Source organism: Arachis ipaensis, chromosome B2, assembly GCF_059453495.1.
Source record: "Arachis ipaensis isolate K30076 ecotype BB chromosome B2, ASM5945349v1, whole genome shotgun sequence".
In the NCBI taxonomy this organism is placed as follows: domain Eukaryota; kingdom Viridiplantae; phylum Streptophyta; class Magnoliopsida; order Fabales; family Fabaceae; genus Arachis; species Arachis ipaensis.
The window spans coordinates 2948555-2965195 of NC_142437.1; the positions used below are offsets into that span (position 1 = coordinate 2948555).

The window sequence follows — 16641 nt, forward strand, 5'->3', positions numbered from 1 at the left end:
TTTAAAAATAAAAATATTTGATATAAAATTTTTAAAGAATCTATTTGGATATACACTTAACTTCTTTTTTTTTTTCCTCCTTCGGTGATTATAAATCTTTAGCCGTTCCAAATGTCATAAATGTGATAGAAAAAGATGTTATATGGTGTAGTGTACATTGTGACACTACTTGACAAGTATGCAATTTATGGAAGATGGGTCATATTTGAACATTTATTGTTCTACATACATGTCACAAGATACTAATTTCCTTTAAAAAAAAAAACTAAAATAAATAATTAAGCAAGACAGCTTTCTTTTAATACGTAAGAAACACTTCAAAAATTTTCTTTTATAATTTGTTGTGTCATCTCTCATTTTTTCACACACAATATCTCATGATGTCAACTATATATATAATATAATATTAAGTCAAATAGATAATGTATGTGAGTTGCGAAAGACGAAGAGAAAATCAAGGAAGATTTAAAATGTTTACATATTTCTTTGTTCATGATTTTAAAGTGATAAATATAAAGCGTTAAGGCTTATCATTTTATCCTTTTAAAATAATTTATTATAATAACAAAACCAATTATTCTATAGTGTCTTTATTTTAGTATTTAAATTACCTAACTTATTTTTTAAAAAAAATTAAATGTTTAAAATTTATTAAATATTATTAATTTATATTTTTTGGTAAATTACACATCATATTAAAGACATCATAGTAATAATTATCATAATTATAATAATTTATTAATTAAGAATAAAACAAAATAATATAATTAGATCAAAATCTGATAAACTTTTTACATTTAGATTTTCTAAAAAGTGGGATTTTTTATCATTTATTTTATAGGTGGGACTAACAGAAAATATATAAAAAAAAATATTTAAAGATAAAAGATCACACTTTATCATCTAAAATGAAAATCCAAAATTTAGAGGATTCAAATCCAAACTTTTTATTAAAAAACTTGAAAAGAGTGGCTTCAAAAAATTTAGAAGGCTGAAAGAAAACTTCCAAACTCTTATTATCTAATCAAATCTTTTAAAATCTTTTTCTCCCATCCAAAATCCTTTTAAACCAAACTTCATAACTAAACCCTCTAAAAGTCATATAATTTTTTATCGAAAATATTTGATAATAAAAAAATTAACCAAAAATAATCATAATTTATCTTACCTAATATTTATTAATTATATAATAACTAATAAATATTAATTAAATAAAATAAATTCTAGCTATTTTAATTTTTTTCCTAATATTACCGTAATTTATTTATAGATTATTTTGATCATTTTTTGTTTATTCATACAATAATAATTGCACCAGTATATAATATAATCATCACCAAAAAATTATATAAATGGATTCAATTATTAACTAATCAAATAATCAACATTATTTAAGATCCCATTTATTATGAAAGAATAATAATGTATAGATTATAAGAATATAGATGCCGTTTGAAAAGTAAGAACAAAAAAGGACGGATGGATGATGAAGAAGGAAATAATGAATGATAGATGGATTCAATGAACTTGATGTCATGATCTTAATATTCTCTCGTTATGTCTATCGCTATTCAAATATTTTATGATTTATGATTTATTATAAATAGATTTAATTACTATGTTATCCCTATAATTTTACAAAATTTTTAATTAGGTTTTTATATTTTTTTAATTAGGTTCCTGTATCATTTTTTTTTTAATTGAATCTCTATACTTTTTTTTCTTTTTATTTGAGTCATTGCATCAATTTTTTTTAGTTGGGTCCCTATATAATGAAGCCAATTACTACTAAGAGAGATCTAATTGAAAAAAAAAATTTGGTGCAGAGACTCAATTAAAAAAAAATATGGAGACCTAATTGAAAATTTTGTGAAATTATAGGAACCAATAGAATAATTAAACCTTATTATATTACTATTAATTAATAGGGTAAAGTATATTTTTTGTCCCTGAAATTTGACAAAAATTTTAAAAGTACCTTTAAGTTTTATTTTGTTTCAATTTTGTCCTAAAAGTTTTCGATTTACATCAAATATACTCCGAACGGCTAATTTTTAAAAAAATTTAAGACCAATTCAACAACAATTTCATAAGAACAACCCTCAACACAAGCAAATCAAGCATAGTTTTCATGCATTATTATTAGATTGGTCTTAATTTTTTTGAAAATTAGCTGTTAAGGGTATATTTGATGCAAATCGAAAACTTTTAGGATAAAATTGAAACAAAATAAAACTTAAGAGTATTTTTAAAATTTTTATTAAACTTCAAGGACAAAAAATATACTTTACTCTAATTAATATAAATCTCATACATATAATTATAGAGAGAGGTGCTTACGTGTATCCTTGTGATTCTTTTAGAGCAAATTATTGTAGAGGACCATCAATATATAAGGCCAAGTTTCACTCCATACACATATACAAGCACTACCCTTTGACATTTTCACAATGTCAACCCCCTCATAAAAAAAGAACCAAACATGAGAGAGAGAGAGAGAGAGAGAGAGAGAGCCCACATAGATGCCAAATTGGTCATAAAAGTAAAGATACTTATTTTATTTTGAAAGTGATATATATATATATATATTTTTTGGTGACTAAAGTGATATATATAGTATTGTAAAAGAATTTTACATATATATTTAATAGTATATTATTACATTATAAAAAAATTAATTTTTTAAATATATTATGTAAATAATTATCTAAATATATAAATTTGATTAGGTAATTATATAATTTTTTATACTATTAATAAATTAAAATTAATAAATATATAATTTAAGTTTTTCATTACTTTGTTATGTATTTATTAAAAAATTTTAAACTTACTCTTAATGTTAATAACCTTAATGGTTAGCAAAATACCATTTATAGTTCAACTGATGATGATCTAATAACTTTTTTCCCCTCTTGTAGTAGCTTTTTTAACACCAATCACTCCATACTTTATACTCGAATTAAAATTATATTGATTAAGACTTAAGAGGAAAAATATCTTTCACTTTAATTAACTATATTCCGGTTAAGATATTATAATAATTTACTATATATATATACGCTTAATAATTGTACAAACAAGGAAGTTAATATAGATGATAGAAACATTATGATTCTGACATCCCCAATTTGATTCTCTAAATAAGAAAACGAACATAAATACACTTAAAAAGTTTTTCCCCCCTTATTTCTTGTTTCAAATAATAGGGAGAGAATACTTTTGATGATAATTTAAAGAATCTAGGTTTCAATTTGGAATTTTGGATGATTCCAGAATGTTTAGATTATTAAATAATTTTAATAATAAAATATATTTTTAAATTTTTTAATAATTATCAAATAATAATTTTTTAATTTATTTATTAATTAATCTTTCGTATATTATTTAATTCTAAAATTTATCTTATATTTTATAAATTATTATGTTATTATTTATCTTATTTTTATAATTTTATAATTAACAATTTGATATTCTATTATTATTTATTTTTAATTTCTTTTTCAAATTTATTTTAAGTTTAAAACTTTAATTTTATCTTTTTCAATCTTAAGATTAATAATTTTATAATTTATCGTCAATCTCTTTTTTAATTCTCTAATTTTATAATTGTAATTGTTTATTAACAATCTTGATCATCATTTATCAGTTGCAATGTATACGTTATTGATAATAGGAGAAATACAATTTATAGAAAAACAATTTATTTTTTATTCAAGTAATCGATTGATTAGTGAACGAAAATTCTTTTTCTTTTATAATTTGTAGAAAAGTAATCGTTGTTTTTCATTCAAGTAATTAATTGGTTAATGAATGAAAATAATTTTCCTTTCACAATAATCGATTGTTTTATGAGCAAAAGTTCAGATTTTTTTTAGTCAATCGATTTTATTATCTATTTAATTGATTGGTTGAAAAAAATAATTAGTTAAATATTTTTAGAAACTATTATTTTTTTGATACAAATAATAATCAATTGATTGAAAAATGTTTTTAATCGATTGTATTCACAATAAATATGCTTTTTTGTGCCATCGAGTAGATTAAATATATAATTTATTATATAAATCTTTCTCAAATTATTCATGTTGTTTCTCCTTCTTCTTCCAGTAATAGTTCAATTCAAAAGAATAATAAAGATTGAATTTAATTTTATAATATAACACTTGAGATTGAAAAATAAAATTAGTTGACATTGTTTTTACATTGAATTCATTATCGTATTCATACAAAACATATCAAATTAGAATTAAAGTTACCATGGATGAATATTTTATTTCTTTATAGTTTCAAATTATTAATGATATAATTATAAAGATAAAAGAAAATAATATATAGATGATGAATAATAAATAATAATTTATAAAATAGAGAATAAATTTTAAAATTAAATAATATATATAAAAGGCTAATTAATTAATAAATAAAATTAAAAAATAGTTATTCAAAAATTATTTACAAATTTAAAAAATATATTTTGTTATTAGGACTATTTAATAGTCCAAAACTTCAGGAATCTTCTAATTCTTTGCCAAGAAACTATACTAGCTATATATATGGTGACATAAAACATAAAACATCTACTAGTGTTTTTTAAAAATATAAGTTTTTGGTTTTGTATTTGATAAATTAATAAAAAAATTATATATTTATATTTGTAGCTTTTAAAATATTAGGTGCTTTTGAAAACATTTAAAATATAGATTTTTAAATAGAGTTTATACTTCTCAAAATTAAAAAGTCTAATATAATGTCATATATTAAATAATTGAATAAAGTATTGTTTTTATCCCCAACGTTTGAGGTAAATTCTATTTGTGTCCCTAACGTTTAAATCGTCCTATTTGTATCCCTAACATATGTAAAAGTGATTCAATGTTATCCTGCCGTCAATTACACATCATGAGCGTTTTAGTTTGAGTTTTAAAAATCTCTTCTTGAAGTTAGAATACAAATGTCTGGGATAGAATCGGTGATCTACTCCGAAAAATAGCTCATCAAATGTTGAAACTAATTCCTATAACATTTACATAATTCACTTTTCTCGGGACATAATTGAATCTAAACACAAATAATGGGCATAATATTAAAATCGAACACATCCAAGTGAGACCTAATTGAGAATGAATACATCAAAGTGAGAATAATTGAAAAATATAATCTGATTTGTTAGTATAATTGATAGTAGGATAACATTGAATCACTTTTATAAACGTTAAGGATACAAATAGGACGATTTAAACGTTAGGGACACAAATAGGACTTACCCTAAACATTGGGGACAAAAACGATATTTTACTCTAAATAATTTTAAAATTTTATTCTTATATTTATATTTATTATAATATTTTTAAAAATTTTAAAACTCATTTTATCAAATGTAATTGTTATTGTTTTTACTTATTAAAAATTGTTTCTAATTTGATTTACCAAACATATATATTATTACAACTTAAAAAAAAATAAAAACATTATCAAATAAAGTCTTAGTATTGCAGGTTTAAAAAGCGCAAAATAGAATACACATTAGAATACTAGGTGTACATTAAAATCATTCACTAAAATTAGTTATACTAAATATATATTAAAATCATCTACTAAAATTAGTTATCAGAATAAAATACACACTAAAATATAAAATACACATTAAAAATAAATTATACTACATATATTTATATATAAATAAATAGTAAACTGATTTTAATGTTTAATTTTAAATTATAAATAGTATTTTTATTTATTAATTAATAAGGTTTGACTAGTTTAAATAATTTAGTGTATTTTTTAGATACAATGAACCATTTATTAGGTTTAAATTAAATGAATGAATTTTTTTGGTAAATTATTAATTAGAGATTACTTTCCAAATTGACTTTAGATATGATTGGATTTTGAACATCAATTTTATTTAAATAAAAATAAAACTATATATATTTTATAGAGTAAATACTACTAAATAATTAAATTTGTATGCGAAAGACCACTTATTTTTAAATTGGTCTCCAAAAAATATTTTTTAATTAAATTTGCATTCACCCTTCAAAAATTTAGTTAATCACGTTGGTTCTTCCATCACTTTTTTTGTTGATGGCGTCAAAGTTTGTTAATAATACATGTTAAGTAATACTACAACACATATTTATGAGTATTAATTGATTGTTAATATAATAAGTTTATGAAATTAAATCAAATTAATCCCAAACTGAAGGATTCCAAGTCCCTTCTCAATTAGGTTTCAATTTAATCTAATGTCATAAACTTATTATATTAGTTGCCCATAAGGACTACTAAATATGTGTTTGTGGTGTCACTTCACGTGTCATATCAATAAATTCTGACGCCATTAGCAACGGAAGAGCGGAAGGACTAATATGACTTATTTAAAATATTTAAAAGATGAATTTGATTAAAAAAATTTCGATAATCAATTTAAAAAATAAATGATCTTTCAGAGATTAATTTGACTATTTACTCATATTTTATAGTAACTTATGATAAATAATTAAATATAAGCACTAGATATTTTGATTTTCATCCAAATGTTTTATTATCATACTATGTCTACATAAAAAGTTCATTATTAAATTAATTATTTATATAAAATATATATTAAAATAAAAATATATTAAAAATATAAAAAATATATATTTATATATAAATATATAATGTCTAATTTTTTTTATATATACACAACATTTTTCAATGTTATTATGATCAAATTTTCTAACAAAAAATTTTATTAAGAAATCCAATATGAAACCTTATAAAATCAGATTAGTCAAATTTCTATTAACAGATTTTATGGAAAAAATATGTTTAATTTGTGTTTTTATTTTTTATTTTATTTTTAAGATATTCTTTTAAAATTTTAAAAAAATTAAAAGAAAAAATAATAAATTTTATTTTTTATTTTTTATTTTTATTTTTCACAAAATCATAAAAAATAAAAATATCAAAAAAAAAATACTAAAATACTAAATTTATTATTCTTGACATACAGTAAATTAATAATATTTAAAAATATAAACAAAAAATATATTATTAAATTATTAAACTAAAAAAACTAAACTAACAATTAAAAATATTAATAAAAAAATAATAAATTCTATTGACCATAAAATTTTTTTCCTAAAAATACAAACTAATATATTTCTCTAACTTGAGTGTGTGAAAATTGAGCCTAAAAAATTTAGATATAGAAGTAGTAAGAGTGATATACTTTAATATGGTAATTTTTGGTATCTTTTAAAACCGTAGGAAGTATAAACCTCTTACAAATCGGACCGATTTTTATACTTATAACAAATCGGAGTGTCCGACTCCTACTTCTCTAATTAAATGGTTCGACGTTTGAGAATAACAATCCAATAGTCTATATTTTAAAAAAAATACCGTTACTATTCTAATATCAAAAATAAAAAAGGGGAAAATTGAAAAACTGTCCACTTTCTCTCTCTATATATACTTGTCTTTTTCTCTCCTCCTTTTCAATAGCATCTTATCACTCTCTCTCTCTCTATCTCTATCTCTTTCTCTCTCTCTCTCTCTCTCTCAAACCTTAGAAAAAGTCAGCGCCTTCTTTTGTCCCTTTTCTCACACCAACACATCTTTTGCAGACTCTGTCTCTTACCCTTCTCTTCTTCTCTTTTCTTTCCAACATGGACGACGATTGGGATCTCCACGCCGTTGTTAGAGGCTGCGCCACCATTTCCTCCACCACCTCCACTACTACCACCACCACCACCACCACTTCCTACCAACCTCCACCTTCTTCTTCATGTGGGTTCTTTAACGAACAACAAAGCAATGTTTTTTCAGTTTCCAGCAACCACCCTTTTGAATCACGAAGCTCCGTTCAGGAACTTCAGCATAATCATAATCTTTGCAAGCCTTTCTTCTTCAAATCACAGCCTTTTCAGTCTTTTCAATCCTCTTCTTCTTCGTCATCACCACCCAATTCAGCTCTGACACAACAGAAACATCAGCAACAGAATTGTAATAACGGTAAGAACCCTCACCATGCAGGTTCAGCTACCACCCCACGATCTAAAAGAAGGTAAATTGAGTTCTTTTTCCTTCAACAAATGAAATGGAATCAGATTCCACTAGAAAATTCTTGAATTTAGACTTAAAAATCTTATCTTTTAGCATGTTTGGTAATTGCTTTCATTTTGTTATCTGAATTTTTTCCCCCTAAAAGTATTTTAGAACATGCCTTTGATATGTTTGATGAAATGCGCAGGAAGAATCAGCTTAAGAACGTTTGTCAAGTTTCAGCTGAGAATCTCTCCTCAGACGTATGGGCATGGAGGAAATATGGACAGAAACCCATCAAAGGTTCACCATATCCAAGGTTAGCTTTCAATTTTGAATGTTTTATTGATCAAATAAAATCAGCACAAACAAAAAAAAAAAAGACAAAGCTTTGAGCTAAAGGGTTAACAAAGATTTGTTTTGTTTTTTTCATGTGTGATTAACAGAGGATATTATAGATGTAGCAGCTCAAAAGGATGTTTGGCTAGAAAACAAGTTGAAAGGGACAGATCAGATCCAACAAAGTTCATAGTTACATTCACTGGTGTACACAACCACCCTGCTCCAACTCATAGAAACTCACTTGCTGGCTCTTCACGCCAAAAGCTACAAACACCTGAAATAGCCACTACAGGGGACACTGAAATGGTCCTCACAATGAAGCCGGCCTCGATTTCGGCTTCTCCTTCCACTTCAGGAGTGGAAGAAGAGGCTGAAACCGAGGCCACACCGGCGCAGAAGTCGGAGAGCGAAGAGGACAACATGGAGGATTATTTGATGAATGATGATGATGGTGGGATTGAGGAAACTGAGTTTGGTTCACCAGATATGGAGATAACTGATGATTTCTTTGAAGGATTGGATGAACTGACAGCAGCCACAGATGGAGACTCATGCTTTTCAACAAGTGTTCCTAATCCTTCCCTTCCTCCTTTTGTGGCCAATAGTGCTGCCACTGCTGCTGGTGGTAGCTGACTAATTGGCTTCATCATTTCATTAGATTACTAAGATCAGATATGTTTCAGTCTCAAAGAATCTTCATAGGATATATAGTTTATGAAAGAAGCTTTTAGAAAAAAAACAAAAGAAGCTCCAATCCACATCTTTTATGAGATATATTTCAAGATTTCTATATAGAGGATAGAAAAACTTGATTATTTTTACTTTTTTAAAGTAGAGGAAATGATGCATTTGGGAGGAATATTAACTAACATTGCCTTGTTAATGGGAAGGAAAGTGCTTCCCATATAGTATGTATATAGAAATAAGGTAGATTTTTGGTATTTTTATGTTTTATTAATCTTAATTATGAAAAATCAATTGTTTCAACAGCTTTTTGGTTATATCACTTATTATGTCCATGCTTTTATTTCTTTTAGTACTTCATCCATCGAACTTGAATTGGTCGAGTGATTAGTATTTTAAATAAATGTCAGAGTTTAAAATTTTTCTCTGTGTATATAATAATTTATTAATTAATAATAAATTTCTTAAATAGAATTTAAATTCATAACAGATAACTAAAAAATTTTGTAGAAAAAAAAAAGTTTGGGTGTGTGATAAATTACATTTTGCATAGCACTTGGCGTTGACTTTGGTTGGCAATGATTAAGATTGTGTGACTATGATATGATATAAGGGTTCATAATTGGGGGTAGTTATTCCAATAGTCATATGCTCAACCACAAATATATATAGCTTAGATTCCCTTTTGACATGAAGGGTTTTGTAGAGGAATTAGGTTCTAGTCAAGCACATCCAATTGTGATTTTATCAAATGATGAATAGACTTTGGCATATCATAATAATTTCTGTAAATAATTAGTCATCATTATGAATTATGGATTAAAAAAGTTTTAATTCTCATTATATGATAATTAATTTTATATAATAATTTATATGCATCATATACACAAGATTTTAATATGTGGTAGATGCAATCATAGCCGCAAGTTCTTGCTATGTGAACATTAGCAGTGTGATTTTCTTTCTGGCCCTTATATTTTAAATTTAAGCTTATTTCGTTATTATTGGAATTTGTTACAACCTTAATTTAGACCTAATATAATTTAACTTACAATCAAATAGCATAAATTAATATTATACTGCAGTTGTAATTGACGATTGCAAACCGCAATTTAAGACCTTGTTAGTAAATAAAATAATACTACATATAATAATTAAGTGGACTGATTTAATAGTTAGTTTATTAATCTGTTAAAATAAATATTATAATTTATAAATTTGAATTTCGTATTATGTATATAATAACTTATTAGTTAATAATAAATTTTTAAATAAAATTTTAATAAATAATAAATTAATTATTATTCTATCGAATTGGAAGATACCGTAAAAAAAAAAAAAAATCCTGCTACATATAGTGAAATACAAAGGAATAATCCACAAATAGGGAAAATGTTGACTGAAACTTTGTTTCATTCATGATGCAAGAAGCAAAGTACTTCAAGTCAACTCCATGACATGGCCAAGAAGAGCCACATTAGAGTGTAACATGTCAAACACACCGAATAGTTGTCACTTTGTGCCGTTTGCTTGGTTCCAAAATAAAGAAACAAATGCACCAACCTCTAGTGGAATTGACCAATTTGGTACCATATTTGTCTGAGAGCAAAAGGGTACTTTGCTAATCTAAGTGCTAAAGCTCATGTATTAGCATAAAGCACATGATTTTGCGGATAAATTACACTTGAACAATATTACACTTAACTTTGTTTTATTCTTAAAAATAATATAATAACCTTCCTACAACTGAACTTATATAATATTTGATATAACACTAACCTCTTATTAATCTAAGGTCTTAGCATAAAAAAATGAGTGAAAAATATTTTATTTTGTGAGGAGTTCAAAAAAATACCTCATTCAAAATATATAATGTAAGCTCCTCAGCATGATAATATTAATAATCGATTCAATAGTTTAAACCTGGGATATTAAAGTCATGAAAATAACTCAATTGGTATTCTAAAGTTTTCTCATCTCTAAATAAAATAATAAGAATAACAAATTTAAAGAGATTGATATATCCTCTTATTAATAACACCTAACTTAGGGTTGAAATTTACCTTAATTTATTTAACAGTGTTATAAATTTGCTGCTAATATAGAATAATACAATTGATATGCACAACTTGACTTAAAAAGGGAACATAAAGAATTTCTAAGCTCCATTTTCATTTGACAGAATAGTTTCATTTCATCCTGCAATCAAACTAGAATTTTGGAAAGCCTTTAGGGAGAGAAATGTTAAGAAGTTGCTTGTTCACCAAACACAATAGAAGGTTTAAACATGTAGCAACTGCAGCCTTATAGAAGCTGATGTAGATATTGCACAAAAGATCTTTATGCAAGCTGAAAAATATAAGGCTTTAAGAACACAAAATGATTTGCCCTTCTTGGTTCTTGTACAACTATTCTTATTATTAGTACATAACTAGCAAAATTTCAATGTATCAATGGCAGCTTATAAATCAAAGCCAAAAGAATGGATAAATCAATTGATGGTAACTCTAAGAACTTTTTCTTTTCCTGTCCGGCGATTCGGGCGGCTCCCTCAGGGGATGATAGGTTGAGACTGTAAATAGTTCTGCCAATGATGTTGTAAGGGAAGCTTTACCATCAGATGATTTGCAAGGAGCCCTCTGAGAAGAGGTTGAGGCAGCAGATATTTTTGCCGATGATGATCTTCTAGAGGAGGTTTTCCTATCCGCCAATTTGGAAGGCGCCCTTAGGGGACGATCAGTTGAGACTGTAAATAGTTTTGCCATTGATGTTGTAGATAGTTTTTCCATTGATTCTGTGGAGGATTCTTTCCCATCAGATGATTTGCACAGCGCCTTCGGAGAGGAGTTTGAGGCAGCAAATAGTTTTGCCAATGATGATCTTGAATCAGAGGAAACTGAATACCCCATGACAAATCGATCAAGTTTTCCAATTTCACCCACAGCAGAAAGCCATTCTGTAAGAATCTCCATGGTTACATAGTCAGCTCTGCAAGCATTCGCAATCATTCTGTCCATAAGTGCTAAAGCTACATTCAACACTCCCTTATCTCTAATCCCTTTGAGAATAGCATTATATGTTGTTGTATTAGGCCTAACCCCTCTTTCCTCCATGTCATCCATCAATGAAACAGCCTTTTCTACATCATCTTTCTTGCATAGAGCATCAATTAAAATGTTGTATATAACAGTATTAGGGTGAACCTTGGATGTAGTAGAACACATTTCCTGGAAAATCGTCATGGCATAATCAACATTGTCATTTAAACAATTTGCATGTATCAGTGCCCCAAAAGTAACCACGGAAGGCGCAAGACCCTCTTTCCTCATCTTTTTCATCAACTTATTGGCAGTTTCAAAATCTCCACTTTTGCCTAGGGAGGAAAGCAGAGTGTTGTAAGTGACCGTATCGGGCTTAACTCCAACTTTTTCCATTTCTTCAAGCATTTCATAAACCCTTTCCAGCTTATTCTTCTTACAAAATCCACTGATCAGGACATTATAGCAAGCTACATCAAGACCGAACTCAGCTTGCTTCAACTTCGACACGACAATGCTGGCATCATCCATCCTTCCAGCTATGCTCAAACCAGATATCAAACTGTAGTAAACAATTGCGTCTGGGGAGCATCCAGAACTCAACATCTCATCGAAAAACTGCATGGCTTTATCGATGTTGTTAACTCCACAAAAAGCGGATATTAGTGGCGTATACGTTGCAGCATTGCCTTTGAGGCCCTTCTCTTTCATTGCATTGAAAACCTCGACTGCACTATGGACCCTCCCACTTCTGCACATACCATTAACCAATACATTGAGGGTAACCACATTTGGCTGAACGCCTTCCTCATTCATCTGATCAAACAGCTCCTGCGCTTTATGAATGTTGCCGGCCTTGCCAAACCCGTCAATCAAGCAATTATATGTAATGGTGTTGGGCTTATGTTTGCTTCCTGTTTTCATCTCCTCCAAGAGACTCAATGCTTCTTCCTCCCTTTCAACTTTACACAATCCATCAATCAAAGTATTAAACAATACCACATCAGGTTCTACACCAAACAAATTACTTTCACCTTTGCCTCTCAACTTGTTAAACATTTCCAAAGCTTCATCAACCCTCCGAGCCGCACACAGATGTCTGAAAACAATCCCAAACGTCACGACACTAGGCCGTATATTCATCTCTTGCATCTTAACCAACAACTTATTCATTCCTTCAATGTCCCTTCCTTTTCCCAGCCCAGTCAACATAGCATTGCAAGGTGCAGCATCAACTTCACCACCAAATTCCATCACACAGTGCAGAATCTCCCGCGCAGCGTTATTACTCTTCCTTTTACACAGGTTGGTAATCAGTTGCGTCAGCTTGAAGGTATCAGGAAAAACACCATGCTCCCCAAGCTTCTTAACCAACGCCAGAGTTTCCTCATCAGAGAAGCTTCTCCCCCGTGGGTCTCTCCACTTTACCAACTCCTCAATAACAGTATCCCCCGTGGAACCATTCAGCAGAATCTTGGAATCCCGTTCAAGCATTTCGTCGAGCACTTGGAGTGCATCATCAATTCGGCCCGATTTCATCAACAACCTCAACAACTCGTTGAAAATTCCGGGATTTTTTGCAGAATTGTCGAGCCTCTTAAACAAAAAAAGTGAATCGTCCACCATTTTAGCACCCTCCAAGCATCGTAGAAGAATCAAAGCTGATTGGGAACTCAAATCAATCTTCCAATTTTGGGATTTTAAGTAACCATGAAGCTTCAAGACCTCAATTTTCGAAGTAGCGTCACGATTCGCGAGCTCAAGAGCGCTCTGGAACACCGAAGACAGCAAGTGACAGTGTTGCTGTTCCGGTTCTGCATTGGTTCTTATGAATTCGAGAAAGTCGAGAGCTTTGGTAGTTGAACCCAATTGGCGCGTGATCTGGAGGATCTGGCGGGAAGAAAGAGGCTCTGAATCGTTGAAGAGAAGAGGAAGAAGAAGATTCTTGCTTTCCTGTGAGTTCCATTCGTCTTTTGGGTGTTGAAGGAGCTCTTGGAGTTGGGTAACGATCGATGATGATACCACGTCTTTTGAATTGGAAACGTCGACGGCAGTGCTGTGGCGGCGAGGAGAGGAGAAAGGAAAGGGTGGCAGGTTGCTGCGGCGGCGACGGCGGAGGAGTTTGAAAGATCGTAACAACATCATGTGGCAAGTGTTGTAAGCTTCGGAAACAAGTGAAGTTCAGTGTAGTTGAAACTTGAAACAAGAGGAATTGGAGTTTTATTTTATTTTATTTTATTTTATTTTATTTTATTTTATTTAATATAAGAGTTTAATTTTTAAATATTTTAATTAAATCCTTGTATGTTGTATTATACAAAAATTTCTCAATTACTTTCTTATAGTTTATGATTCCATTATAGTTTGATGATCGATTCTTAATGGATGAGATGAATTTTGATAGGGAATTACTACGTGAGGAGTTTAAGGAGTCTTTGAAATCTATGACTCACGAACAGAGGAATGCATATGATCGGATACTGAATGCTGTCTCCATGGATCTTGGTGGATTTTACTTTGTTTATGGTTACGGTGGTACTGGGAAGACTTTCCTTTATCGCACGTTATCTGCATCATTAAGGTGTAATGGCAAAATAGTGCTAAATGTTGCATCAAGTGGTATTGCTTCACTATTACTCCCTAATGGACGAACTGCTCATTCTAGATTCAAGATTCCACTAAACATAAATGAGGATTCGGTTTGTAACATTAAACAAGGTTCTTCCCTTGCTAAGCTTCTTGCTAGAGCCAGTTTGATTATATGGGATGAAGCTCCGATGCTTAACAAACACTGTTACGAGGCTTTAGACAAGTCATTGAAGGATATTCTTAGATTTGAGCAATCCTACAAACCTTACATGCCATTTGGAGGAAAGGTTGTTGTCCTAGGTGGTGACTTTAGGCAGATCCTTCCAGTCATACCTATGGGATCAAGACAGGATATCGTGCAATCTTCTATTAGTTCATCATATCTATGGGATTACTGTAATGTACTAAAGCTAAGCAGGAATATGCGTTTATCTTCTTCATCAAGTTCTCAAGACAATTGCGAAAATATGGATTTTGCTAATTGGCTTATTCATATTGGAGATGGATTGGCTGGCGATTCTATAGATGGTGAATCTAAAGTTTTGATCCCGAATGAGATTCTCATTGATGATACTGACACTGGTTTTGAAGAGTTCATACAGTTTGTCTATCCCATGTTGATATATAACTTGACCAACACAGATTATTTCAAGGAACGATCAATTCTTGCTCCCACTCTAGAAGTTGTTAACGAGGTGAATAACAATATCATGAGTCTTTTACCTGGCGATCAGAGGGTTTATCTTAGTTCTGACTCTTTGTGTGTTGAAGAAGGTAATATGGAGTCTCAGTTAGACACCTTTTCACCTGATGTGTTGAATGCTATTAATTGTTCAGGTTTACCTAATCACCAGCTATGCTTGAAAGAAGGAGTACCGGTCATGTTGCTAAGGAATATTGACCAATCTAATGGTTTGTGTAATGGTACCAAGTTGCAGGTACGTCGTTTAGGTAATCATATAATTGAGTGCATTGTATTGACTGGAGACAAAGCAGGTAGAGTTGTGCTTATTCCACGCATGAACATGATACCAAACAATGACACTCTACCTTTTAGATTCCAAAGAAGGCAGTTTCCGTTAATTGTATCTTTTGCAATGAACATAAACAAGTCACAGGGTCAAACACTGGGCGTGGTTGGGTTGTATCTACCGAAACCTGTATTTACTCACGGCCAACTCTATGTTGCTCTATCTAGAGTGAAATCAAAAAAATGTCTTAGAGTTCTAATTCAGAACAACGGTTCCATGCCCAAGGGTAGTACCATAAATGTTGTATTTAGAGAAGTTTTTAACAATGTAACTTAAATAGTACATCATGTTTAATGAGAATATTCTAGTTGTTTCATGCAACGACTTTAGTAAAAAGTGCTATATTTGATGTAAAATAATTCGCATTCCTCGACATTTTTTTTCTTCTTCAGCGACATTTCTTTTCTTCTTTTGTTGATTCATTTCCGTGCGTAGCACGGGTCCTTCCCTAGTTTTATTTAATATAAGAGTTTAATTTTTAAATATTTTAATTAAATCCTTGTATGTTGTATTATACAAAAATTTCTCAATTACTTTCTTATAGTTTATGATTCCATTATAGTAGTTTGATTACAAAATTTCAAAAACAAAAAACATTTGTTTAATATATAAACATTTGATTAAAAATGATTGAATAATTATAGGGATTTCATTTAAAATACTTTTAGATATGATAAATCCTTGAATTTTAAAGACCTAAATAAAAATTGAGGAAGCCTTTATACTATATACAATTTATATTACACTATCATTGCTATTGTGTAAAAAAAAAAAAAAAAATTTAAAATATAAGACAAGAGGTTAAAAATAAAAACTACTTTTCACCAACATTAAGGGATTCTATTCTTAGAATCCAATTTTCTTTCTAGATTGAAGTTCCAAATTGCGAACAATGAAGATAGCTCAATTTTTGCAGGCTTTGA

General features: G+C 29.0%; 3 protein-coding genes across 3 annotated transcripts; 2 read left to right on the top strand and 1 right to left on the bottom strand.

Annotated features, from left to right (window-relative positions):
* Positions 1–7490: 7490 nt before the first annotated feature.
* On the top strand, positions 7491–9373 carry LOC107628112 (WRKY transcription factor 22). Its single transcript, XM_016330920.3, has 3 exons — positions 7491–8056; positions 8243–8353; positions 8481–9373. Exons 1-3 carry the CDS (start codon positions 7659–7661, stop codon positions 9007–9009), a joined length of 1038 nt encoding a protein of 345 aa, XP_016186406.1. The 5' UTR covers positions 7491–7658; the 3' UTR covers positions 9010–9373.
* A 1745-nt stretch (positions 9374–11118) lies between these two features.
* On the bottom strand, positions 11119–14291 carry LOC107626581 (uncharacterized). Its single transcript, XM_016329485.2, has one exon. It carries the CDS (start codon positions 14241–14243, stop codon positions 11568–11570), a length of 2676 nt encoding a protein of 891 aa, XP_016184971.1. The 5' UTR covers positions 14244–14291; the 3' UTR covers positions 11119–11567.
* Positions 14292–14479: 188 nt separating this feature from the next.
* Positions 14480–15994, top strand: LOC107626582 (uncharacterized). The gene has a single exon (XM_016329486.1). The coding sequence runs from the start codon at positions 14480–14482 to the stop codon at positions 15992–15994; it is 1515 nt and encodes a 504-aa protein (XP_016184972.1).
* The last annotated feature ends 647 nt before the right edge of the window (positions 15995–16641 follow it).